Consider the following 27,658-nt stretch of genomic DNA (forward strand, 5'->3'; position numbering starts at 1 on the left):
GGTCACCCCTGAGCCTCCTCTTCTCCAGGCTAAGCAACCCCAGCTCCCTCAGCCTCTCCTCATAGGGTTTGTGTTCCAAACCCCTCACCAACCTCGTTGCCCTTCTCTGTACACCTTTCATCAATTCCCCCCTCCAAGAGAGAAAATTACCCCCAAAATAAAATTGCCAGACCAGCTCAGTTGGAAGCAAATGAATCACAGAATCACCAAGGTTGGAAGAGACTTCAAAGATCATCAAGTCCAACCTGTCACCACAGACCTCATGACCATGGCACCAAGTGCCACGTCCAATTCCCTCGAATGAAGCTCTGTTTACAACCAAGACTGCAATCTAGAAATAGAAAATACAATGACTATGCACAAAATATACAGTATTTACAGATATTTGCAGTTTATAAACAGCACAAGACCCACCCTGGTCAAAACCAGGGGGCTACCAATAGCTTTCCCTTCTCCCCAACTCTGAAAAAGGGAAAGAGAAAGAGGAGAGAAGTGGAGAGTAGATGTTGGTACTCAGCCACAAGAAGAATGCAGCCAAGGTCAGTGACAGCCAAGCAAAAGCCACCAGCTGGTATCAGCTAGAGCCAAGAGCTGAAAAAGAGCAAGAGTTAGTTTATACTGTCATATATAACATTATTATAGGGTTATGAAATAAGTTTATACGTTTATAGTATAAACTTGTAGTATAAACATAGTATAAACTTATAGTATAAACTTATTTTAGAAGTATTGTATAATATTATTATGATATAATAATATAATAAATATATATAATATATATAACAATAAAATATAATTATATAATAATAAACTTATTTTATAAGCATTATATAATGTATAATTTATATACTAACTTTTCAGTTATCAGACCACTGGGACCATTTAGACCTTGTCATTACTTTCCCTCTACATCCAATAGTTATTTATCTACATTCTGCCACTTTCTACTCAAGACTTGTTGGAAATTTCCCAGGCATCAGCCTAAAACTGCCACACAGGGGAGGTCTGAGTGCTCCTGCCGGGTTGGCCATTTAAGAAGATTCAGGTGTAGAACATGTGGGATGCTCAGCTCTGCTGCCAGCAGGCTCTGCAGCATCATTTAAGAGACTTAACTGTTCCTTCTGCTTTCTGCAGTATTGAAAAGAACCGTCAATAAAAAGGCAATCTGAGTTTAGGTGCCTGAGCTCAGTTTGATTTCTGCTTTATTTTGTAAGTTCTTCCTCACATCAGGTCTGCAGTAACTGATACAGGAATGACAAATCTGTGTATGCCAGGTTACAGCCGTGCCTGGAGGGAGTGGGCTGATAGGAATCTAGCCCCCAGGATGAATAAACAAACCTGACCCAGCTGGGCAGAGAGACTTGGTCCCCCTGCCACGGGGTTGGGGCCCCTGGGTCAGCTCTAAATGAATAGTGGTGAGAGCAGGTAGCTCTTCTCACTTTTTGCAAATGAATGACTCATCCGACTTAAACAGACAATAGAAATGCATCTTCTGGCTGGGCAACAGGTTGGCTAGCAAATTCGGGGCAAGAAACACCTGTGTCCCAGACACGAGCAGTCCTGTGTCTCCACAGCAGAGCCATCTGTGCCACAGGTTTCTTGCCAGGTTTTTCTGCAGAAGGAGTTTATCTATTAGGAAGATGATTCCACAGCGCAGCGGAGCTGTGTGCTGCTTCCAGACAATCCAGGCAGGAAAGATAATGCAGCCCATTCAGGGCCAGCATCTGCTCTTTGGCATATGTTTGGGGTATGATCATTGCTAGTGACTTCCTGCTGAAATATTGAAAGCACCATGATGATTTAAGTAACACTGAAATAGCAGGGTGGTTTTATGTGCTGTCTGCTGCTCCATAGCAGCAGGTGAGCATCACCAAAGGCTCCATTCTTCAGCTGGGTATGATGAGGTATAAGCAAAGTCTGCTGATTTCCTCCCCACAGCTTGGTGTTGTATCAATCATAGAATCACAGAGTGGTCCAGGCTGGAAGGGACCTCCAAAGGTCACCCAGTCCAACCCCCCTGCAGTCAGCAGGGACATCCCCAACTACATCAGGTTGCCCAGGGCCTCATCCAGCCTCACCTTCAATATCTCCAGGGAAGGAGCCTCAACCACCTCCCTGGGAAACCTGTTCCAGTCTTCCACTACCCTCATGGTAAAGAACTTCTTCCTAACATCCAATCTCAATCTGCTCTGCTCTACTTTGAAGTCATTGCCCCTGGTCCTGTCCCTGCAGGCCTTTGCAAACAGTCTCTCTCCAGCCTTCCTGTAGCCCCCTTCAGGTACTGGATGATCACAATGTGGTCTCCCTGGAGCCTTCTCTTCTCCAGGCTGAACATCCCCAGCTCCCTCAGCCTGTCCTTGTAGCAGAGCTGCTCCAACCCCTTAAAGATTCTTGTGGCCCTCTCTGGACCCTCTCCATCTGCCAAAGGCAGAACTTTTAAAGAAGTTTTATTAATCCTGGTATCCTTTCTTTTGTCCTGATTCTGTTTTCCTAAGATCATTTTACACAGATACCAAACTGCTGATGCGGTCACCTAGGATGGCCCAATGATATCGTACATGTGGCCCTTTTGTCCCTTTCATTGTTGAAGATTCATTGTAACTGTTCCATTGTTTGCATTTGCAGGTATTCATGGCAAGCAAAGCCATCTGATCCCATAACCTGACTTCTGGGATAACACAGGTTATGCATAATTTCAGTCCATCCAGGATGCTTATACCTTCAGGTCCAATGAAATTCTGTTCTTGTTTTGAAAGGACACATAATTTGGGTGGTGTTTTATGCTGGTTCCTGCTTACCCAGTTGTGGTGTTGAAGAGGAATGTATGACTTAAAGCTATAGAATTTAAGTTTTTAAAATTACTTTCATATCCTAAGTAACTTTTCCCCCAGGTACTTTCATGATGTGTCAAGATCCTACCTACATGTGTTTCTTGTACTTAGAACCACAGAATCATAGAATCAGTAAGGCTGGAAAAGACCTCACAGATCATGGAGCCAACCTGTCATCCAACACCTCATGACAACTAAACCATGGCTCCAAGTGCCACATCCAATCCTTTCTTGAACACCTCCAGGGATGATGACTCCACCACCTCCCTGGGCAGCACATTCCAATGGCAAATCTCTCTGTCTGGGAAGAACCTTTCCCTAACATCCAGCCTAAACCTCCCCTGGCACAGCTTGAGACTGTGTCCTCTTGTTCTGGTGCTGCTTGCCTGGGAGAAGAGACCAACCCCCACCTGGCTACAACCTCCCTTCAGGTAGTTGTAGAGCAAGGAGGTCTCCCTTGAACCTCCTCTTCTTCAGGCTAAGCAACCCCAGCAACTCAACATCTTTCTTGAATTGAGGGGCCCAGAACTGGACACAGGACTCAAGGTGTGGCCTAACCAGTGCTGGGCACAGGGCACAATGACTTCCTTGCTCCTGCTGGCCACACTATTCCTGATGCAGGCCAGGATGCCATTGGCCTTCTTGGCCACCTGCTTGTTCATGTTCAGCTAGCTGTCAACCAGCATCCCCATCTTTAGGGTTGGAAGGGACCTCAAGGATCAGCCAGTTCCAACTCCCCTGCCATGGCCAGGGACACCTCACACTACAGCAGGTTGCTCACAGCCACATCCAGCCTGGCTGCAAAAACTTCCACGGATGAGGCTGCCACCACCTCCTTCTAGCTTTGCTCCATTCTCTCCAGTCCTATCTCTACCTGACACCCTGTGAAGTCCCTCCCCAGCTTTCTTGTAGGCCAAGCAATTAAAACTCCAACTGGACAGTTTATCCAGTTTTATTCCATTTATCTCAGTAGTGAGTAATTCTGAGTGGATAAGCCTGAGGAACTTGAGTGAAAGGGTTAAAGCAAGAAAGGATTTATCTTACCATTTGCATAGAAGTAGTCATATTTGTAGCAGTAGAGATAATGTCTTCTTAAATTGGTATTTAACATGGCAAAAAAAAAAGTGTCTAACACCTCTGATTAGCCTGAATTTAATTTTCCTGATTTAGCTACCAAACAGAAGCTGTAATTAGTATCTGATTCTCCTATGGAACTTTATTTTTAGGGTAAGCATGTATTTTATTCCTGCTCAAACTATTTTTCAAGTGGTTAGTAATACTGCCTTTCTGACAGGGGCTGAAGAATGAGGCTGCAGTACTGAATGCCTAAAATAGCCTAGGTGCCTAAAATACCACTTCTGTCTTTCCAGCCTCTGCTATTTTAGAGCTCTAGACAAGAAATCTGACTTGCTGATTGTGACAGTCTGACTTCCACAACTGACAGTGTTGGATCATTTATGTGCACTGTTTGATTATGAGCTGTCACATGGCTATTTCTTTGTCATTTGTAATCTCAGTGGCAGTGGAGGGCAATGATCTGTAATACTCTCTAGTTAGTACATCTCTGTTGGGGAGACAGAGCATTCCCTCAGCTCTGGGGACTGAATTTTGTTTTCCTGTGGAAAATAAGCAGATCAAGGTGTGAATATCTAAGACTTAGATCTTCTTGACAAGGCTCCTGAGACTTCTGTGAAACCTTGAATCACAGAATCAGAGTCACAGAATGTTAGGGGCTGGAAGTGACCTCAAAAGCTCATCCAGTCCAAACCCCCTGCCAGAGCAGGAGCACCTAGAGCAGATCACACAGGAACACATCCAGGTGGATTTGGAATATCTCCAGAAATGGAGACTCCACAACCCCCTTGGGCAGCCTGTTCCAGGGCTCTGTCACCCTCACAATGGAAAAATTCTTCCTCCTGTTTCCATGGAACTTCCTCAGCCTCAGCTTCCACCACTGCCCCTTGTGCTGGCATTGGGCATCACCCAGCAGAGCCTGGCTCCAGCCTCTGGGCACTCACCCTGCACAGCTTTAGCAACAGCAATGAGGTCACCTTCCAGGCTTCTCCTCTCCAAGCTCCGGAGCCCTCAGCTCCCTCAGGCTCTCCTCATAAGGAAGATGTTCCACTCCCTTCAGCATTTTTGTGGCTCTGTGCTGGACTCTTTCGAGGAGTTCCCTGAGGTCCTTCCTGAACTGAGGGGCCCAGAACTAGGCACAATACTCCATATGCAGCCTCACCAGGGCAGAGATCTTCTCAGATATCTTATTTTGGCACAACCTGAAGCCAAGTGCCAAAATTATCTGTCTGTCAGAACCTTACCTTCGGAGCATGTTCCCCCCCCACTTGCTCCCATCTCACTCCCATAATACACAGCTCAGCTAAAAGAGTACTTAGTAGGCAAGGAAAATAGGAAAGTTTGAATTTAGCTTTGGTACAGTTTTTACAGCAAAGTCAGTGTGAAGGTTTCTAGCTCAGGTACTTGCAGCTTTTCTCTGAAGATGAATTATGTCTGGGTACTGGAACATTCATTTTGGGCTCTCTCCAAGCTGTGCAATGTTTATCTGCCACGGTTGCTGGAGCCACATCTTGGTCTTATCATTTCACTCTTCAGAGTTCCCATATGAAATCCACATGACATCTCCACAGGAGATTTCCTCACTGTGTTTTTTTTTTTCTCTCAAAATAAGTTATTTTTCATTATTTCCTATGATCTTAAAATGTTTAACTTCAGTTCCTCTACAAGCTGTCTCCAGTCAGCCTCCTCCTATGAGAATGCAGCTACTGGAATTCTGATCAAGGAAAGAATAGAATAGAATAGAATAGAATAGAATAGAATAGAATAGAATAGAATAGAATAGGTATGTTGTGTGGTTTGTCTTAAAGTTACCCAATGCTGTTGCCAAAATAGACCCTGCTAAGTGCTAGCCATGAGTCCTTTCCTGGTAGCTTATGCCTTCCTGGGGTAACATCTCTACCAGGCCTTCACATTTATCATGTTCCGTCATCCCCCAGCCAGCTTTCAGTCTGAATTTCCAGCCTTTTGCTGGCCTCTCAGATCACGTGTGAAGTGCATCTGAGGTGCTTTCAGTAGCATGAATGCTTTTGAGTCTTCACCCCCTATTTGCCCACCCAACATGAGAAGGAAATCAAGGCTTTGCCCCTCCCCCAGCCCTGTATAAATCACAGAATGTTAGGGGCTGGAAGGGACCTCGAGAGATCATCCAGTCCAACCCCCCTGCCAGAGCAGGAGCACCTAGAGCAGATAACACAGGAACACATCCAGGTGGGTTTTGAATGTCTCCAGAGAGGGAGACTCCACAACCTCGAGGTTATTTATTAACAGAATAAAGCGGACAGAAGAAGGGAGAGGGAGAGGGGGAACACAGAGAGAGAGAGAAGATGGAGAGAGAATGGGAAAGGAATTATATTACCACACCCCACCCCCCAAGACAGTTTGGGTCCATGGAAGAATGCTGCTGCCTCTTTGGCTTGGAGGAGAGGTCATCCTTGTTGGCTGTGCTGTGCTCTGCTGGAGGAGGGGAGGGAGAGATCCCAAAGTCCAAGTCCAGGTCCTTCCCTGAGCAGCCTCTTCAGCTCCATGAGCTGCAGCAGGCAGATCTTAGGACACAGAGAGAGGGTTCCTCCTGGTCTGCTGCTTCCAGGCTCCATGGTGATGTCTTTTCTCCTGTGTCTCCTTTTCTCTCCTTGTATTTTCTTCTCAGTTTTTCTCCTCCTGAGCAGGCATTGTTCAGATCTTTGATACAGTTTTTCAGTCCCAGGTTTTTCAGGTATGTGTCCAGGTGGTGAATCCACCGTACCCTTTTCACCATCCTCCCTTCCCAGGGTAGCTGGTGGGTAGAGATGATCTTGGCTATGCACATTCCAGAGGGTCCTTATCCAGTGGCAGCTGCTCACCACCCCCTCCCTTAGCAGATACTGTCTGGCCAAGGAACAAAGGTGGTTTGGTCTTTGTTGATTCACATCAAGAGAGACAGGATTGAGTCTCTTACAATTCATGTCTATTTCCCTCCCACACTTATTGATTAACACCTTGTTTGGCTTTTGATATCCCCAGATATCCGTGGAATACAAGAGTTTCTGGACAAAGTGTCTCAGCAGGGAATGGATGTGGCTTTGCAGAAAGTAGAAAACAACATCAACAAAATGATCACCGGGCTCTTCGCCACCATGCGAATAGAGGAACTGAACCGCTACCGGGACACCCTGAGACGAGCCATCCTCATCATGAACCCCTCTACAGCCAAGTCCTTCATAACAGAGGTATGCCTTTGTCACTCCTGACTTCTTGTTTTCTCAACCAGGAATGCAGCTGTTCATCAAAAGATGTTGTTTGTTTGTGGTGAAGAGGAAGGTTATTGCTTTATTACTTAAGACTTATGATTTATGAAAATTATTTTTTAATTATTATTATAAAATTGTCAATAACCGATGAATCACCAACTTATATACATGTTCTAGTGCACGTTCGTGAAATATATCCCATAACTGGCTTAGTATTATGATTAGAACTTATTTGAGCTAATTACAAGCTATTTCTATATTTATATGCAAGAAGGGTGCAGTTCCGCCGCTTGGCCACTAGATGGCGACTCGACGGGACGTGCGCGGCTTCTGGTCGAGCTCAGAAGGAGCTTTGTCCTGTGTGCCGCCGGTTCGAGACTGGGGTCTCGCAGAGCTGGCTTGCATGAGAGGACGGGCTGGTAGGGCTGGTCCGGAGACGAACTGGTCTTCAGAGTTGATCCGCACCACACGGCGGGACGGCGATCGCTGGCAGACTTGCCTGGGGGACGCGGCGGTACGCGGATCTGCAGGGCCGGCCCCGGGAACGAGGAATATCGGCGGGGCGGACCCGGCTCGGCAAGTTCTCTCAGGCAGCAGCTTCTCGTTTGCTGGGCTCAAAGCAACAGCAGGATACCCGGAGCGGTCCCGGGGGAGTTCAGTGCAGTGTAAGCACGAATGCTCCTGAGTAATCCCTGGAGTTAATCCAGGGCTCGGAGCGGCACGTGGCGCTCTTCTCTCCACTATAGTGGGGTTAAGCAATTGCGCGGGGACCTGGCACGGTCAAGTCCCTTCTCCCCGATAATTAGGCAGATCTTACCCTCGGGGGTTGATCCAGTCCATGCAGTAGCGATGGGGGGGCTTCCTCTCCCGGTCAGTGGGACTGGCTGTGGCAACGCTAGCTTCTCAGCTCAGCGTGGTATCCTTCCTCTATAGAAATAATTCCTCCAGTCGCTTCTCACATGCATATGCCTTGATATGCGTGCATGTATGTAACAGAAGCTAAACAATAAACTCAGTTGCAGAGGCAGTGGCTCGGACTTAACTCTCGAGCTAGCACAGAGACAGAAATGGAGGAGGAAGGCAGGAAGGCGGGAAAAGCACTTGTTTACTCACTGGGGTAATACTTATAGAATACCTCGAGGCTGGGTTTGACCAATGGGCATTCTCATAAACAACTGGCTTCAGCCTATGGGAAAGCATGAAGCTAGAATTCTTCCATATTTGGAGAATGCACGAGCACAGCATGCACCAGCAGCGTGCTAGCCTGGCTTTTGTCTTCCTCCTGAGGGAGGGGGAGCTCGCCCACATGCTGGGGCAAGATTCAATGTCTCGGCACAATGTGCCTTCACCACATTGTTTAACTTAATGAAAACCCAATCACGGGCTCATAGGATGGTAAGGGTTGGAAGGGTCCTCAGGAGATCTTCCAGTCCAAGACCTCTGCCAGAGCAGGATCATATGCAGGTCACACAGGAACACATCCAGATGGGTCTGGAAAGTCTCCAGAGAAGGAGACTCCACAAACATTGTTCCAGTGCTCTGTGACACAGTGAAGAAGTTCTTACTCATGTTGCAGTGGAACCTCCTGCACTGTATTTTCCATCCACTGCCCCTTGTCTCTCCCAAGGTGCAACTGAGCAGAGCCTGTCCCCTCCCTCTTGACCCCCAGCCCTCAGATATTGATAGACATTTATCAGATCCCTCCTCAGTTTTCTCCTCTCCAGACTAAACAGCCCCAGGGCTCTCAGCCTCTCCTCACCAGGCAGTGCTGCAGTCCCTTCAGCATCCTTGTAGTCCTCTCTTGGACTCTCTCCAGCAGATCCCTGTCCCTCTTGAACCAGGGACAATAAAACAAACAAACCAAAACCCTAAACAAACAGAAAATGACAAACAATTTACACATTGTGCCTTCAAAGACCATCATGCATGGGTGCTTATTGACATCCTTCAATGTGCATACAAAACAGTGGAACTGAATCCTGTATGTACAAAACCAGTTAGGAAATATGCAGGAAAGCCCAAAAGGTGGACCTTCCAACTACATGAGAGACATGGAGTTGCTGGATTGTGTCCAGAGAAGGGCAACAAAGCTGGTGAAAGGTCTGGAGAATGTCTTATAAGGAGTGGCTGAGGGAACTGAAATTGTTTAGTCTGGATTAAGAGGAGGCTGAGGGAGACCTTATTGCACTCTACAACTACCTGAAGGGAGGCTGGAGTGAGGCGGGGGTGAGTGTCTTCCCCCTACTATCACAGAATCACAGGAAACTTCTGGTTGGAAGAGACCTCCAAGCTCATCCAGTCCAACCCTCAACCCAGCACTCAAGGCTCAACACTAAACCATGTCCCTAGCATCAGCTCCACACACTGCTTGAACACCTCCAGGGATGGTGCCTCCAGCACTGCCCTGGGCAGAACATTCCCATGGCTGAGATTCCTCTATGGGAAGAAATATTTCCTAGCATCCAGCCTGAACCTCCCCTGCTGCAGCTTGGAACCATTTCCTCTGCTCCTATTGCTTGTCATCAAGGAGGAGGATGTTACAGAACAAGAATAAATGGCCTGAGATTGTGCCAGGTTCAGAGTGGATATTAGGGGGCAAAAATATTACTGAAAGAGTGGTCAGGCACTGGAACAGGCTGCCTAGGGTGATGGTGGAGTCACCACCCCTGGAGGTGTTCAAACCAACATGTAGACATGGTTTAAAGGCCATTAGGTTGATGGTTGGACTCAGTGATCTGAGAGGTCTTTTCCAACTGAAATAATTCTATGATTCTCAAAGAATTAACTCTCAAACTTCTATTTGAAGCTGTGGGGGGTTGAAAGGAAAGGCTCTGCTTTCCCTCCCCCACTGAGAAAGAAACCGCGGCTAGAACTCAGTCAGAGAAAGGAGACTGTATTTTACAAGGAAACAGATTATATGTAACACAACAAATACAGGTATTGTACAATATATACAGGAATATACAGCAAATAAACTCAACCAGAAACCAGACCCCACACAGAGGGGGCTTCCCCCTGTGTCCCCTTCACCCCCCTACCTCCCTTCTCCCCCAAAGAGGTAGAAAAAGAGAAAAGAGGGGTTAGCACAGCAGACAGAGGCCTATGTACAGGGAGTTAGTTAGTTCTTCTCTCTTGGCAAGAAGCCCAGAAGCAGATCCAGCCGAAAGGGACAGTGAAGAAAGGAAGACTGAGAGAAAGTTCCAGCCACGCTGGGTCCAATCTCACCTCCCACCTTACTTGGCCAATGAAATTCATTTAGAATACCAAAATATTTTATAAACATTTAGCCAGTGTGCCCCTTCCTTAAAGGCACAGCGTCAAATGGTCACAGAAGCTCATCAATATTTTTGCTCCTTGTGTCCCTCCCTAAAATACATATACAGCTGACAGTTTTCCTGTTATTAAGATACAACCTGTATTTGTGCCCCTGTGCTCAGCACTGGTTAGGCCACACCTTGAGTCCTGGGTCCAGTTCTGGGCTCCTCAGTTTAGGAAGAGTGTTGACTTGCTGGAAGGTGTCCAGAGAAGGGCAACAAAGCTGGGGAGGGGTCTGGAGCACAGCCCTGTGAGGAGAGGCTGAGGGAGCTGGGGTTGCTTAGCCTGGAGAGGAGGAGGCTCAGGGAAGACCTTCTTGCTCTCTACAACTACCTGAAGGGAAGCTGTAGCCAGGTGGGTGTTGGTCTCTTCTCCCAGGCACCCAGCACCAGAACAAGAGGCCACAGTCTCAAGCTGTGCCAGGGGAGGTTTAGGCTTGGTCTCAGGAAGAAATTCTTCCCAGCAAGAGAGATTTGCCATTGGAATGTGCTGCCCAGGGAGGTGGTGGAGTCACCATCCCTGGAGGTGTTTAGGAAGAGCCTGGATGAGACACTTGGTGCCATGGTTTAATTGGTTAGATGGTGTTGGGTGAGAGGTTGGGCTTGATGATCTCGAAGGTCTTTTCCAGCCTGGCTAATTCTATTCTATTCTATAAATCATGTTAATTCATTGGCATTTAATTATTTTTTATATAAAATAATGATCTGTTGTGTACCACTGAGTAGTAGTAAAGTAATGGAATTTATGAAAGATTGGAGCTGAATGAAGGCTTTATGATAGGCTAAAGATGTGCCTATGCATTTGAACATAAATTGCAAGCAATGTGCAAAGAGCTCCTCAGGATTTAGAGACAGAGTCTTGTGTATTGCATCTGACTGTGACTTGTGTCATTTTGTTTAACCAGTGGCATAGTTGTTTCCATGCTTTAATGCAGAGAACAGGGCCCCTCAGTTCAGGAAGAATCTCAGGGAACTGCTTGAGAGAGTCCAGCACAGAGCCACAAAGATGATGAAGGCAGTGGAACATCTTCCTTATGAGGAGAGCCTGAGGGAGCTTAGGGCTCTGTAGCTTGGAGAGGAGGAGCCTGAGGCTCCTCCTCTTTCATGTTGATAAAGCTGTGCAGGGTGAGTGCCCAGAGGCTGGAGCCAGGCTCTGCTTGGTGCTGCCCAATGCCAGCACAAGGGGCAGTGGTGGAAGCTGAGGCAGAGGAAGTTCCATGGAAACAGGGGGAAATATTTTTTTCCCTGTGAGGGCGACAGAGCCCTGGAAGAGACTGCCCAGGGGGGTTGTGGAGTCTCCTTCTCTGAAGACATTCAAGACCTGCCTGCATGTGTTCCAGTGGGTTCTGCTCTAGGTGATGCTGCTCTGGCAGGGGGGTTGGACTGAATGAGCTTTCGAGGCCACTTCCAACCCCTAACATCCTGTGATTCAAACACAGTGCTGTGCTGTTTCAAATGTAAGGGTTTTACATAGGTGTATCCTCTTCCAGTCATCAACCAATGGATCAAAACAGATATTTTTTTGTGGTTCATAGAATTACTCATTCTCTCTGCAATCATTTCTCTTTGGATCTGTTTGTAAATGGCATTTATTTATTTGTTTGTCTATTTTCCTATTGTCTGAGTCTTCAGAAATTAAGGCTTAAAATCTAACTCTGCAGATGTAGCCTGAGGTGGATGCTTTCTAGAAGCATTATTTAGAAGAGGACCTTTTTATTTGATGGGGTTTTTTTCCTTCTCTCTTCTAGATAGACCTTTGTCTGTCCTCATTACACAGTGAGTGAAGCTTGCTAGCTCTGAGTAATGTCAGGGTTTGCTGCTCTACCAAATGTCTTCAGTGTCTTATAAGATGCAAAGAATTCCTGGGCAGGTTCTAGATTGTTCTGCACTAATTTGACAATGTTTTATTTTTCAGCAAGTGACCTTCTGAGGTACACTTCATCTTTTAACCTGAGAACAACAAGTTTCAGGGCTCTAGCTGCAATAACTCGGTGAAACAAACCCCGTGTTCTGTTCCTAAAGAGAAACACTCTTTTTAATAAGAAGAAAAATACATTTTTCTTCATGATTTCATTTTAGACACTTGAAAATGATTGCCACTTTTTGAAGTTACCATGTATGTGCTGTCAGAAAAGTAAACAGATTATTTTAGGGTTCTGACTCAAAACTCCAATAACCAAGAACCAACTAAGCCAAACCCACAGTCCCCCTCTCTCCTGGAGAAACAAACAACAAACAAAGGCTAAAAATCAAGATTAAAGAGGCCCCATCATCACTATTTCTCCTTGCCTGGAGACCATTTCCCACTATTTTCCTTGCCTGGAGACTGTAATTCTACCAGGAAAGGTAATTTTCTTCTTTTGTGTGTGGGGTTCTGTTACTGTTACAGGTTAAAGGAGGAACTGTAGCCTAGTCCCTGAATGCAAAGACGGAAAGTAAAATAAATGACCATTGGATGTAAAAGGAAAACCATGCTAAGGTCTATAGAATTCATTGGGTTGCTAATGGGATATAGAGCAGAGGCAGAAACAGTCCTTTTTTTCTTCTTCTTCTTTTGCTTCTGCTTGCATCTTCTCTCTCTGTCCTGTGGCCTTGCCAGGGGATCTCTGTTTTGACTCCTGTGTGAGGTAACAGGAAGGAGGGATGGAGGTGAACAATCTGAGGAGTTTCTGTGTTGTTTATAAATGGCAAATATCTCTCTATTGTCCATCTATTGTGTATTTTGTACATATTCACTGCATTTTGTATTTCTAGGTTGTAGTTTGCTTGTAAACAGAGCTTCATTTTCTTCCATCCCAAACTGAGCTAAGTCTGGTAATTTTATTTTGGGGGTAGTTCTCCAAATCATCTGGGGGGTAATTTCAAGCCCACCACAGGTTCAAAAAGAGATTGTCACCTCAGGCAGCTTGTTACAGGTTCTGCCAGCATAACAGCATTCATTTGGAGTGTGACATCATATGGGTAAAAGCAGCAGAAGGAGCCTCTCAAGTAGAGCAGGACAGTAATCATCCCCCTGTATATTCCTGTGGGTGGCAGGGAATGAACTGCACAATAGCCATGCCCCCAGCACCCACTGGCTGCAAAAGGAGAAATTTAGTGTAATAGCTTTGTTGATGGGCATTTGTCTCAGTCCAGAGAGGGAGAGAGATTTGGTTCTTCTTAGAACATTCCCATGTTGTGGAATTCAATGCACAAACAAGGCCAAATATCAAAAGCCAGGCTATTTATTGACAGAATAAAGTGGACAAAACAGAATAAGGGAGAGAGAGAGAGGGAGAGAAAATAGAGAAAGAGAGAGAGTGCTAGAAAGGAATTATATTACCACACCCCAGCTCCCCCCACCCCACAAAGAGGATTTTGCTGGAGAAGGTCTGAGGAATGATGCCTGTGCTTTGGCTTGGAGGAAAGGTCATCTTTGTTGGCTTGTGCTGTCCTCCCTGGAGGAGGGGAGGGAGAGATCCTAAAGTCCAAGTCCAAGTCCTTCGCTGAACAGCCTCCAGCATGTGGTGTCTTCAGTAAAGATGTTTTTGTCTCTTTGTGAGTTCTTTTCTTCTTACAGCAGGAAAACCCTAGGACATGGAGGGTGGGTTCCCAGTCTGCTGCTTCCAGGCTGTATGGTGATGTCTTTTCCTCTCTCTGCCTGTTTCTCTCTGTCTGAGCTGCTAGGGCTCAGCTCCCCCTGGCCCACCCCCTAGTCAGATTAATGCATCTGCCAGGTGTGCAATCAGCAGGCAGAGCTGACCCAGCAGGCAGGTCCTTCACAACAATCTTATCCTTTCTTGAACATTCCAGAAGGTCTTTTCAACATCTCCTTCCTGGGCAGCTGTTGTCTGGGTGAGGAGCAAAAGTGATTTTATCTTTGTTGATTCACATCAAGAGAGAGACAAGATTTAGTCTCTTACAACATTCAAAACTGTCATTTTACAGTTGAATCAGCAGCTGTACTGTATGGGAAAGCAAGCTATAGAGCCTGTGGACCACTAAAGGCTAAGGATATTCCTAATCAAGGCAAGTGTGGACATGGGTATTCCAAAGACTGCCTTGTACATGATGGTTTAACTTGGAAGTTCACTTTAACATAGTGGATTTAGCATGTAAACCTTAGGATGGTGCAGAGAAACATCTGTGTATGTGGACAAGCCCTTGGCTTTTATTCTGGCCAGGAGATGCTTTTCTCTGCCTAGCTGGATTCAGCTGTCAGCCTCTCTCCCCAGACCTCACATCGTCTCTGCTGCTTGGTCTTGATGCTTACAGGACTGATTTGACTGAACCCCCTCATTGTTTAGCTGAGAAGAGGGTTCATTCACTCTGCAACAGCTGTAGTAAGTGTGGGCTTGATTACTATGCAAGTAACAACTTTTGCAGGGTAAATAGTCAGACACTGGCCTGTGTAAATAGGCAGTCTGTAAATTGGAAATTCCTGGTGGTAGAATTTATCTTTGTTCTGATTCTTTGAAATTCTTATCTTTAACTAAGAACATTCTGGATTAGTGGTTTTTTAAGCAGCATTGCTTTTTCCTCTTAGATCCCTTCTTTCTCTCCAGCTTCTGGAGCTTGCAGAGGTGAGATCTATAGCTTTATATACTCAAGAAAATGGAAACTAAGATTTACTAAGATGTAAATACATTGTGCTGGCTATGGAGATGAAAAGCCACTTTCTCTGTAACCCTTAGGTTTTAGTTTTCCCTGTAAGGCATGTGTCAAGGGCTAGGACTGAGCTGACAGGCACTCTATTAACCCCTCAGCCTTCCCAAAAGGAAAGAGGAAAGGGAATAAGGCAGAGCGCCTGGAGAAGATGAAGCTCAGGGGAGACCTTACTGCTCTCTATAACTCCCTGAAGGGAGGTTGTAGCCAGGTGGGGGTTGGTCTCTTCTCCCAGGCAACCAGCACCAGAACAAGAGGACACAGTCTCAAGCTGCACCAGGGGAAGTCTAGGCTGGAGGTGAGGAGAAAGATCTTCCCAGAAAGAGTAATTGGCCATTGGAATGTGCTGCCCGAGGAGGTGGTGGAGTCACCATCACTGGAGGTGTTCAAGAAAGGCTTGGATGTGGCACTTGGAGCCATGGTTTAGTTGTAGTTGTCAGGAGGTGTTAGGTATTAGCTAATAGGTTGGACTTGATGATCTCGGAGGTCTTTTCCAACCTGGCTGATTATCATAGCATCAGTCAGGGTTGGAAGGGACCACAAGGATCATCTCGTTCCAACCCCTCTGCCATGGGCAGGGACACCCCACACTAGATCAGGCTGGCCAGAGCCTCGCCCAGCCTGGGCTTAAACACCTCCAGGGATGGGGCCTCAACCACCTCCCTGGACAACCCATTCCAGGGCTTCACCACTCTCATGGGGAAGAAATTCCTCCTCACCTCCAACCTGAATCTCCCCATCTCCAGCTTCATTCCCTTCCCCCAAGTCCTATCACTACCTGACATCCTGAGAAGTCCCTCCCCAGCCTTCTTGTAGCCCCCTTCAGATACCTGGAAGGCCACAATTAGGTCACCTCAGAGCCTTCTCTTCTCCAGACTGAACAGCCCCAACTCCTTCAGTCTGTCCTCATAGCAAAGCAGCTCCAGCCCTCTGCTCATCCTCCTGGCCCTTCTCTGGGCACCTTCCAGCACCTCCAGATTCCTCTTGTAATAGGGGCTCCAGAACTGGAGGCAGTACTCCAGGTGGGGTCTAGTAATTGGTAAAGAAAACCAAAGCTACATTAATGAAAACAAAAACAATACAATGAAATATCTCTCTACATACACTACAGATATGTTATATGTATCTATATTATATATAGATAAATGTAATATGTTATTTTATATATAAATATATATAAACCCAGTATTGAACCCTACCTTTTGATGGCAATTAATCTCCTTCACCACTGATGCTGTGGCAGAAGTCCCAGTATGAGCTCAACAACAGGCACTTGATGCAGGAACTCATGTCTGGGGACAGAAAGCAGAAAGGACAGAGTCCTCCTCAGATGCTAGTTACTGAATAAAGGGAGAAGCAGACTGACCCTTGTGATCCCTCAGGTTTATACTGAGTATGACAGATATGGATTGGATACCTCCTTATTCAGTTTAGGATGACCTGTTCTGTCCACTACTCCCCACAGGGTCAACCATGCACTTCGTATCCCCTGCGTGGTACACAAGATTTATTGGTGAACTTGGTCTGCAGATCACCCCTTGGCACTAACTAGATCAAAGTGTTACCACTGCTAGAAGGAGGCCCTGTCTGGGAAAACATGCTGTTAACCTGAGAAAGTGCAGCTGGAAGAGACTGAGCTGAAAAGTAAAATCACTGAACAGAATTAGTTCTGTTCTAAGTCAAGACAGAACAACACGGAAAGGCAGGAAGTCTTGGGAGCAGGTGTCACAGCGTAGAATCATAGAATGAACTAGGTTGGAAAAGACCTCCGAGATCATCAAGTCCAACCTATTAGCTAATACCTAACACCTCCTGACAACTAAACCATGGCTCCAAGTGCCTCATCCAATCCTTTCTTGAACACCTCCAGGGATGGTGACTCCACCACCTCCCTGGGCAGCATATCCCAATGGCCAATCTCTCTGTCTGGGAAGAACCTTTCCCTAACATCCAGCCTAAACCTCCCCTGGCACAGCTTGAGACTGTGGCCTCTTGTTCTGGTGCTGGGTGCCTGGGAGAAGAGACCAACCCCCACCTGGCTACAGCCTCCCATCAGGGAGTTGTAGACAGCAAGAAGGTCTCCTCTGAGCTTCCTCTTGTGCAGGCTAAGCAACCCCAGCTCCCTCAGCCTCTCCTCACAGGGCTGTGCTCCAAACCCCTCCCCAGCTTTGTTGCCCTTCTCTGGACACATTCAAGTGTCTCAATGTCCTTCTTAAATTGAGGAGTGTGGCAGTTTTAGGCTATGCCCTGAACTGGTCACAGGACTCCAGGTGTGGCCTAACCAGTGCTGAGCACAGGGCAGAATGACTTCCCTGCTCCTGCTGCCCACACTATTCCTGATGCAGGCCAGGATGCCCTTGGCCATTCTTAGCCACCTGGGCACACTGCTGGCTCATGTTCATTTTGTACATATTCATTGCATTCCATTGTAGATTGTAGTTTTCCTTGTAAATAGAGCTTTATTTGCTTCCACTGAACTGGTCTGGCAATCTCTTGTTGAGGAGTAGTTTCAGCCCACCACAGTGCTTTTTGCAAGATACAATTCCTTCACTAACCCAGGCTGATGTGGGACAGCCCTAAAATGAGATTATCTTGGATGGCGAGCAGCTGCTCTACGACTTTCATGAATAAAACAAACCTTTGTAAATGAAATGTTGAAAGCAGACAGGGAAAACAGAATGAAGCATAGAAATGAAGCACTGAATGGCCCTTGCCATGCAGTGGGCAAGTGAAAAAAGGAGGAGGAAAGTGAATGTTTAAGAAGCAAAAGTAATTTAAAAATACTGCATGTTATTGACCCTTCACCCTGTGGTTTATTTCTAATGATTACAGTGAACAGACTGAAAAGTAACATTTATTCTGTGAAATGATAGTACTCCCAGTGGCAAGTGTCCTGGGGTTTATTATATTTGATTATTACTCCTCTGTTGAAACTAATAGGTCATTTTAAACTGAAGTGTTTGGAAAAAAAAACAATCCACATTTTCTTCACTCAGAGACAGAGTTCATTGTTTTACCAGGCTTAAGCTTCATGTCAGATCATCCAGCTAAGCACAGACCATTTAGATATGCAGTTGGTTTAGTGTTGCAGGGCAGTCACAAGTGATGTTCCCCAGGTCTCAGGAGTAGGACCAGCCCTGACCAATTTCTTATCAATGACTTGGATGAGGGGATCAAGGGCACCCTAAGTGAGTTTGCAGATGACAGGAAATTAGGAGGGAGTGATGATCTGCTGGAGGGTAGGGAGGCTCTACATAGGGACCTGTGTGGCCGTTTGACGCTGTGCCTTTAAGAAAGGGGCACACTGGCTAAATGTTTGTAAAATATTTTGGTATTCTAAACTAATTTCATTGGCCAAGGATTGTGGGAGGTCAGATTGGACCCGGGGGAGCTGGGAACTTTCTCTCAGTCTTCCTTCCTTCACTGTCCCTCTCGGCTGGATCTGCTTCTGGGCTTCTTGCCAAAAGATAAGGACTAACTCCCTGTGCATAGGCCTCCGCTTGCTGTACTAACTCCCTTTTCGTCTCTTCTTCTACCTCTTTTGGGGGAGAAGGGAGGTAGGGGGGTGAAGGGGGCACAGGGGGAAGCCCCCTCTGTGGGGGGTCTGGTTTCTGGTTGAGTTCATTTGCTGTATATTCCTGTATATATTGTAAAATACCTGTATTTGTTGTGTTACACAGAATCTGTTTCCTTGTAAAATATAATCTCATTTCTCCGACTGGGTTTAGCCGTGGTCTCTTTCTCAGTGGGGGAGGGAAAGCAGAGCCTTTCCTTTCGAACCACCACCACACTCTCTTTTTATTGGCGCCCAACGTGGGGCCCGAAAATGTAATGGGTTGGGGCAGATCCCCTCCCCACCACAGGCAGAAATAACGACTCAGACAAACGGATTGCAAAAGTGATGAAAGTTTAAATAGAAAGCAGTGAATGTTACAGAAAAACCCAAAGCACAGTGACAAAGAAAGATCCCATCCCCACCTGAGGGTGCATGCAAAACCCCCAGGGCTCCTTCTTCCCCCTCCCTCTGCTGGGCTAGTCTCAGCTGGCCAGGCCTGAGACTGCCCATCCCCCTGTGGCCTTGGGCCCAATCAGGCCCATGGCCGGGAGATCTCTCCCCCAGTTACCAAGTCTCGGAGAGGGAAGGAAAGAGGAAGTGCCAGACTCCGCACTGGATCTTATAGTGGTGCAAAGAATTATGGTAGGAAATACACAATTTCCTGTGTCCATCCCTCTGGGCTGGACTTCTGGACACAGGAAGTGAATGCACCAGGGGGGCACCCAGCTCAAACTACAACAACCTGATAGCTTTGAGCGCTGTGCTCAGGAACTGCAGCATAGGAAGGACATCGAGGAGCTGGAGCTGGGACAGAGAAGGGAACTGAGCTGGGGAGGGGCTGGAGAACAAGGCTGTGAGGAGAGGCTGAGGGAGCTGGGGCTGGTTAGTCTGCAAACAAGGAGGCTGAGGGGAGACCTCATTGCTCTCTGTAGCTACCTGGCAGGAGGTTGTTGAGAGGTAGGCTCTGGTCTCTCACCAGTAACTCATGACAGAACAAGAGGGAATGGCCTCAAGCTGTGCCAGGGGAGGTTTAGGCTGCACATCAGGAAAAAAAAATTCATGGAAAGGGTTGTGAGGCACTGGAGAAGCTGCCCAGGGAGATGGTTGAGTTGCCATCTTTGGAGGTGTTTAAGAGCCATCTAGATCTGGTGCTTGGGGACATGGTGCAGTGACAGACTTGGTGGAGTGGGCAAAAGGGCTGCACTTGATGCCCTTGAGGTCCTTTTTGGCCTGGATCAGTGGTCTTGATGGTTGGACTTGATGATCTCAGAGGTCTTTTCCAGCCCAAACAATTCTATGGTTCTATGATTTGCAGGCATGAGGTGAATACAGCTGAAAACAGGAGATAAAAATCCAATGCACCTGAAGCCTTTGGCAAACATTCTGTAGTTTCCAGTGGGGGCAGATAGCAGTGTTTTTTGCACAAGTGTGTACAGGTAACATACATAGCAGGGAGTGGTGGAAGACTCCAGAGAGATGTAGTGTCCATATAATTAGCTCTGGAGAGGATAGTATCGTCCAATGAATCCCTTAACTGCCTGTGTGAGGTGGTACCTTGCCTCTATTTGCAGCATAGCTGAATTTATTGCTTAGCTGTCCTACTACTGTTTACCACAGCTGCTGTTTGCCTCTTAAAAATCTCATAAATGTGAGCTCCTGATCTTCTGCCATTTAAAACCTGCTGGCTTGCCTTTTACATATGTGCCATAGGCAGCCATTTCCAGGTATTCAGGGGGAAAAAAGCATCCAATTTGGAGTTTAGCCAAGGTGGATTTTTTCACTTTGCCACACAGAATGCTACGTGACTTTGGATGTGGTTCTGAATCACACTTTATTACTGCTGCCCTGCACAAAAAGTAAGAGTGCTGCCTGCACACATGCATAGTGCATAAAAGCTAATTAGTAACGTTATTGTGTGTACTTTCATCTCTTTTCAGCAAAAGCATAGAAGATTTCACCTCATCATGAGGAGAAACTCCTTTACAGTGAGGGTGCCAGAGCCCTGGAGCAGGCTGCCCAGAGAGGTTGTGGAGTGTCCTTCTCTGGAGCCTTTCCATCCCTGCCTGGATGCATTCCTATGGAGACTCCCCTGGGTGATGCTGCTCTGGCAGGGGGGTTGGACTGGATGATCTCCGGAGGTCCCTTCCAACCTCTAATGTACTGTGGCACTGTGATAACCATCTACCATTTAAAACCCACCTTGGATATTTTTAAACAAACCCACCTTGGAGTTTTTTAAACAAACTCTCCTGCCTGAAATGTTTCTTCTTGTCAGGGCAACATTAGCGACTGCATGAGAAAGCATTTAGCAGCTGAATTATCAGTGAGGAGCTGATCCAGTGATGGACTGGAAAAGCATCCACAGGTCTCATGGGAAGTCTGTTGGATTTCCTGTTAGGCTGAGGGGTGACTTAATGGTTTCTCACATTTCCATGTGCATCATGATTTTCTGGGCACTGCTGAATGTGCTTGTAGCTGGTAGCTAGCTGAGGTTAATAATAATAATGGGAAATAAAAGATTACTTCTCCATCACACAGATATGAAAGATTAGGTCATAGAATCATAGAATCACAGAATCAACCAGGTTGGAAAAGACCTCAGAGATCATCAAGTCCAACCTATTACCATTCTTCCAAGTGCCACATCCAATTCTTTTTTTTGATACCTCCAGGGAAATCATTCAGAAATTTTCAGCATTTTCTTTGTGAAATTTTATTCATCATCTCTGGGAACTTTTGAACGATCCTATTCCAATAAAGTGCAAGTCTGAAGCCTTTCAAAGCAAGAGTTATTCCAGCAGCTCTCTTTTATATTGCACTAATGAAGGGGAAGGATCAGCAGCAGCCTCATGATCATGGCTACAGCTGTTTTTATCTCCCTTTCCTATGATTCTATCATAAATGTATATGGTGATTAAACTGGAACTGATGTGGAAGAGACGATCAGGTCTTGCACTGTCTGTGACTATTTGTTCCTCTGCTTCTAAGGAAGCAGAATGCTCTCATCTTTAAGGTCACCACCAGGTTCCTCTCATTTAAAGAGCATTTGAGCTTTTTAGGCCTGCACTCTCCTGTTGAGCACACTTGCCATTTTGGAGTTCTAAATCAAAGCCTGTTGTGGAATAAATCCCATTTGGCATGCTCCTCTGTAATTTGTTGTTGCTAATGACAACATAATGAAATAGATCTGCTTTTTTTCTTTCCTTTCTTTTATCTTTTCCTGTCTTTCTCCAGCATTAAACACAGAACTGAGCAAGAAGCTCATAGAATTGTCAGGGTTGGAAGAAACCTCAAGGGTCAGCCAGTTCCAACCCCCCTGCCATGGCCAGGGACACCTCACACTACAGCAGGTTGCTCACAGCCACATCCAGCCTGGCTGCAAAAACCTCCAGGGATGAGGCTGCCACCACCTCCCTGGGCAACCTGTGCCAGTCTCTCACCACCCTCATGGGGAACAACTTCTTTCTAACATCCAATCTCAAACTACTCACTTCTATTTTAGTTCCATCCCCCTCAGTCCTATCCCTCCCTGACACCCTCAAAAGTCCCTCCCCAGCTTTCTTGTAGCCCCTTTCAGATGCTGGAAGGCCACAATTAGGTATCCTCAGAGTCTTCTCCTCTCCAGACTCAACAGCCCCAACTCTCTCAGTCTGTCCTCATAGCAGAGCATCTCCAGCCCTCTGCTCATCCTCATGGCCCTTCTCTGGACACCTTCCAGCACCTTCAGATCCTTCCTGTACTAGGGGCTCCAGAACTGGACACAGTGCTCCAGGTGGGGTCTCACCAGAGTGTAATAGAGGGGGAGAGGCTTAAAGGATATTAACTTCTTAGGATCTTCCAAATGTCTAGTAGAGGGATGTTCAAAATTGCAAACAAGTTTAAACTTTCATTCTTTAAATATAGCAGAAGAGTCTTTTTAACTTTTTTATATCTTCTTTTTGACCTGCAAGAAAGGAAGCAAGAGCCTTGGAGGATTCTGGATTTACTTTTCAGTAAAAATCTGGTAAAGTCCTTGGATTTATCATTTAGTCCAATTCCTTGGCTTTTTGAGCCTTTTTTTTTTTTTTTTTTTTAATAGAGGCTATCCAGATGATCTCAAAGCACTTGGAAGAGAAAACAGAGAGGGGATTTAATAAATGTTCATTAATATCTGAGGGCTGGGGGTCAGGAAGGAAAGGACAGGGACAGCCTCTACTCAGTTGCTCCCTGTGATAGGACAGGGGGCAATGGATATAAACTCCAGTACAGGAGGTTCCACCTCAACCTGAGGAGGAACTTCTTCACTGATAGGGTCCCAGAGCACTGGAACAGGCTGCCCAGAGCAGTTGTGGAGTCTCCTCTGGAGACTTTCCAGCCCTATCTGGATGTGTTCCTGTGTGACCTGTGCTGGATTCTCTGGTCCTGCTCTGGCAGAGGGTTTGGACTGGAACATCTCCAGAGGTCCCTTCCAACCCCTAACATCCTCTGAGTCTGTGATCCAGATGATAGCTGAATGATGTGAGAGTTCCTGTCGTTTTCCTATGTTTTGGCATAGATTTTATGTGCACTTGCTTACCACAGGGTGCAAGTTCAAACATAAACCAGGGGGAAAAAAAACACCAAAACTAAAGAGGAAAGGAAATCTCACTGCTGAAACAAGTCTGCTTCAAAAGGGTTTGTGTCCTATGCATCATTGCTGTGTCTGTAACCAAAAGCAGCCCTTCCTGTTCCTGTGCTTCCAGGAAAGTGTCAGAAGGAAAGGGATATTCAGGTTCATAATGGCAATGCTGGGGCTCTTGGGGGAAATGCAGTGCTTGCTGCAGCTAAGGTGGTTGATTTTAGGATCTAAAATAAAGAAGAAGCATCATGGGAAATCTATCCCAGCACAGGGGGTCGAGATCTAGAAGAGGAGCTGGCAGCTGTCTGCAGCTCCTTTGCACTAGTACACAGGAGGCTGGAGCTCAGCTGGCACATTTGTGTTGGCTATGTGTGGGTTTTGGCTTTGTAATTAAGATAGCTAATTGCAGCTGAGGAGAAGCAGAATACAGGCATGCTCATCTTGCAATCAGTCATGCCTCATATGCTTGTAAAAAGGGAGACAAAAGCCAGCATGATGTTACAAGTCTGGTGGTAGCAGTATCTCCTGTGGATCCTACTGTGGCTGTCAGTGCTTCTACAGCCTTGGTACTGGTATAAGAAGACTCCTACTGAAGTTTGTGTCCAAAGCTGACATGAACTGGAGCATTTGTGTGGTTTACAACACATAAATGTGTTGGGGGGAGTGTGGATCTGCTGGAAGGTATGAAGGCACCCCAGATTGACTTGGACAAGAAAACTGGGGAGGGACATTTTAGGGTGTCAGGGAGTGATAGGACTGGGGGGAATGGAGCAAAGGTAGACATGAGCAGAATAAGATTTGATGTTTGGAAGAAGTTGTTCCCCATGAGGGTGGTGAGAGACTGGCACAGGTTGCCCAGGGAGGTGGTGGCAGCCTCACCCCTGGAGGTTTTTGCAGCCAGGCTGGATGTGGCTGTGAGCAACCTGCTGTAGTGTGAGGTGTCCCTGGCCATGGCAGGGGGGTTGGAACTGGCTGACCCTTGAGGTTTCTTCCAACCCTGACAATTCTGTGATTCTGTGACAGTCTGGGCCCATGAGCTGAGGCCAGCAGGATGAGGTTTAACAAGGCCAAGTGCAGGCTCCTATGCTTTGACCACAATAATGCAAGCTACAGACTGGGAGATGAGTGGCTGGAGAGCAGTCTGGCAGAGAGGGACCTGGCAGTGCTGGGTGACAGCAGCTGAACATGAGCCAGCAGTGTGCCCAGGGGGCAAGGAAGGCCAAGGGTATCCTGGTGTAGCCAGCGGGTCTGGGGATGGAATCCTGCCCCTGTGCTCAGCACTGGTGAGGCATCACCTCCAGCGCTGTGTGCAGCTCTGAGACCTGACTGCAAGAGAGAGCTTGAGGTGCTGGAGCAGGTCCAGAGGAGAGCAACCAGACTGGGGAAGGGACTGGAGGGAAAGGCTGATGAGGAGAGGCTGAGGGAGCTGGGGGTGTTCAGCCTGGAGGAGAGGAGACTCAGGGGGGACCTTATCACTCTCTACAACTACCTGAAGGGAAGCTGTAGTCAGTGGGGGTCAGGCTCTGCTCCCAGGCAACTTGTGACAAGAGGAGAGGGCATGGCCTGAAGCTGTGCCAGGGGAGGTTCAGGTTGGATCTTAGGAAGCACTTCCTGATGAAAGGGGAATTAGAGACTGGGATGGACTGCCCAGGGAGGCGGTGGAGTCACCATCCCTGGTGGTGTTTAAGGAAAGTTTGGAACTGCTAAATGAGCTTTTAAATCTTTTCTTCTGTTCTTAATTCTCTCTCTCTTCCAGTCTGTGACTTGAAATGCAGATTCATGTCTCTATGTACAGCTCTTTAAATTCATTAACACTTTGTGATCTGTTACAAATAGTTCTGAAAACTTTAGTTAACCTGCTAGTGTGCTTGAGAGGAAAGAAAATCTTCAGTGATTAGGTACTGAGTAGAAGTTTTATTTGTACTTTATTCTAATCCCATAATATTTGCTGTTGTGTAGACAACTGTTTGATTTTGCTTCCCTATAAACTTCTTTATTTTACTCTACATGGCTTTTAAAGACTCAGTCATTGGCATTCTCTTTTTTGGGATCTTGCTAGGCATGCTTTTTTCTGGGCTAAAACCAGTAAAGAGGAGCTGTCCTCCCATGATCTTTAAAGATGTAATCATTCTTTTCTTCTCCTATTCATGTGGGCTGCTCTTTGTCCTGCTTGCTTAAATTGCTATCCTAGTTAATTATATTCTCCTGGTTTTATACCAGGCATTTTAATTGGGTCTGATAGCCTTGGTTACTGCTTATTCTTCCTCCCTGTTTTTATAACTTCTCCATAAATACCTCTATTAATTTGCCTCTTGAGAGGAAAAAAAAATGTCTTCCTATAGAGAGCAAATTGCTTCAATCAGCCAAACAGAATAAATAAATTAAAAGACAGAAAACACATTAAGGAAAACAAAACTATTACACACACCTTGGTGGAGACAGTCTGTGGATTAAAGTAGACAGTTTCCACAGAACTAAGATTCATGTAGGTGTTACAAAAATCCCACTCTCTGCTAATATGCAATTGACTGCCACAGGATGAGTGTCTTTTGGAAATAAGGTGACAGCTAGAGAGGATTAACATAAAGTGGAGATAAGGTCTGACAAAACTGTTTCCAATCCAATTCTTCCTCTGAAGTCAGGTTGCCTGATTGGCAGAGCTGTTCTGCCTCCTTCCTTCCAGACAGCAAACAGAGGTACAACCAAGGCCTTAGCTTACCTAGGGTTCCCTGACACATAACTGATTTCTTAGCTACCGTGAAAACTCAGAGTTGAATGTTGCTGTCTCTGAAACACTTTTAATTAACTCAGAATCACAGAATGTTGAAAGAGACCTCAAAACTCATCCAGTCCAACCCTCAGCCCAGCTCTCAAGGTTCAACACTAAACTGTGTCCCTAAGCACCAGCTCCACACACTGCTTGAACACCTCCAGGGATGGTGACTCCAGCACTGCCCTGGGCAGAACATTCCAATGGCTGAGAGCCCTCTCTGGGAAGAAATATTTCCTAGCATCCAGCCTGAACCTCCCCTGCTGCATCTTGGAAACATTTCCTCTGCTCCTGTCCCTTGCCACCAAGGAGCAGAGGCTGCCCCCTCCTTGCTCCAACCTCCTTTCAGGGAGCTGTAGAGAGCAGTGAGGTCTCCCCTCAGCCTCCTCTTCTCCAGCCTGAACACCCCCAGCTCCCTCAGCCCCTCCTCATAGCCCAGGTGCTCCAGGCCCTTCTCCAGCCTCAATGCCCTTCTCTGGACATGCTCCAGCCTCTCAATGTCCCTCTGGTCATGAGGGGCCCAGAGCTGACCACACTTGAGGTGGCCTCAGCAGTACTGAGCTCAGGGGGATGATGACCTCCTGTCCCTGCTGTCCACCCTGTTTATGATCCAAGCCAGGATGCCTTTGTCTGAGCAATGCTGACTCATATTTAATCGACTGCAAACCAACACCTACAGGTTCCTCTCCAAGTTGCAGCTTTCCAACCACATATCCCCAAGTCTGTAGCTCACCACGGGGTTGTTGTGGCCTAGGTGCAGGGCCACAAATCACTTTGTCCATCTGTTAGACTGAAATGGGGAGAACTCTTTAACATCTTTATTGATGATCTGGATGAGGGCATTGAGTCCTTCAGCAGTAAATTTGAAGATGACACCAAGCTGGGGGCAGAAGTTGATCTGCTGGAGGGTAGAGAGGCTCTGCAGAGGGACCTGGACAGGCTGGACAGATGGGCAGAGTCCAAGGGCAGGAGATTGAACACATCCAAGTGCCAGGTTCTGCACATTGGCCACAGCAACCCCATGCTGGGGTCAGAGTGGCTGGAGAGCAGCCAGGCTGAGAGGGACCTGGGGGTGCTGGTCGATGGTAGGCTGAACATGAGCCTGCAGTGTGCCCAGGCAGCAAAGAGGGCCAATGGCATCCTGGCCTGCATCAGGAACAGTGTGGCCAGCAGGAGCAGGGAGGTCATTCTGCCCCTGTACACTGCACTGGTTAGGCCGCACCTCGAGTCCTGTGTCCAGTTCTGGGCCCCTCAGTTTAGGAAGGAGGTTGACTTGCTGGAAGGTGTCCAGAGAAGGGCAATTAAGTTGGTGAGGGGTTTGGAACACAGCCCTATGAGGAGAGACTGAGGGAGCTGGGGTTGCGTAGCCTGGAGAAGAGGAGGCTCAGGGGAGACCTTATTGCTGTCTACAACTACCTTAAGGGAGGTTGTAGCCAGGTGGAGGTTGGTCTCTTCTCCCAGGCAAGCAGCACCAGAACAAGAGGACACAGTCTCAGGCTGCACCAGGGGAGGTTTAGGCTGGATGTTAGGAAGAAGTTCTATACAGAGAGAGTGATTGCCCACTGGAATGGGCTGCCCAGGGAGGTGGTGGAGTCCCTGTGCCTGGAGATGTTCAAAAAAGGCTTGGATGTGGCACTTGGAGCCA

General features: G+C 46.8%; 1 protein-coding gene across 2 annotated transcripts in view; it reads left to right on the forward strand.

The window, feature by feature from the left end:
- GRID2 (glutamate ionotropic receptor delta type subunit 2) overlaps positions 1-27,658 on the forward strand; it is a 1,073,619-nt gene that overhangs the window by 667,222 nt on the left and 378,739 nt on the right. For both annotated transcript variants that reach the window (XM_054163312.1, XM_054163301.1), the window contains one exon: positions 6,906-7,111. In XM_054163312.1, the coding sequence (XP_054019287.1) occupies positions 6,906-7,111 (206 nt within the window). The remainder of the gene's footprint in view (positions 1-6,905; positions 7,112-27,658) is intronic.

Source organism: Dryobates pubescens, chromosome 1 (assembly GCF_014839835.1).
Source record: "Dryobates pubescens isolate bDryPub1 chromosome 1, bDryPub1.pri, whole genome shotgun sequence".
In the NCBI taxonomy this organism is placed as follows: domain Eukaryota; kingdom Metazoa; phylum Chordata; class Aves; order Piciformes; family Picidae; genus Dryobates; species Dryobates pubescens.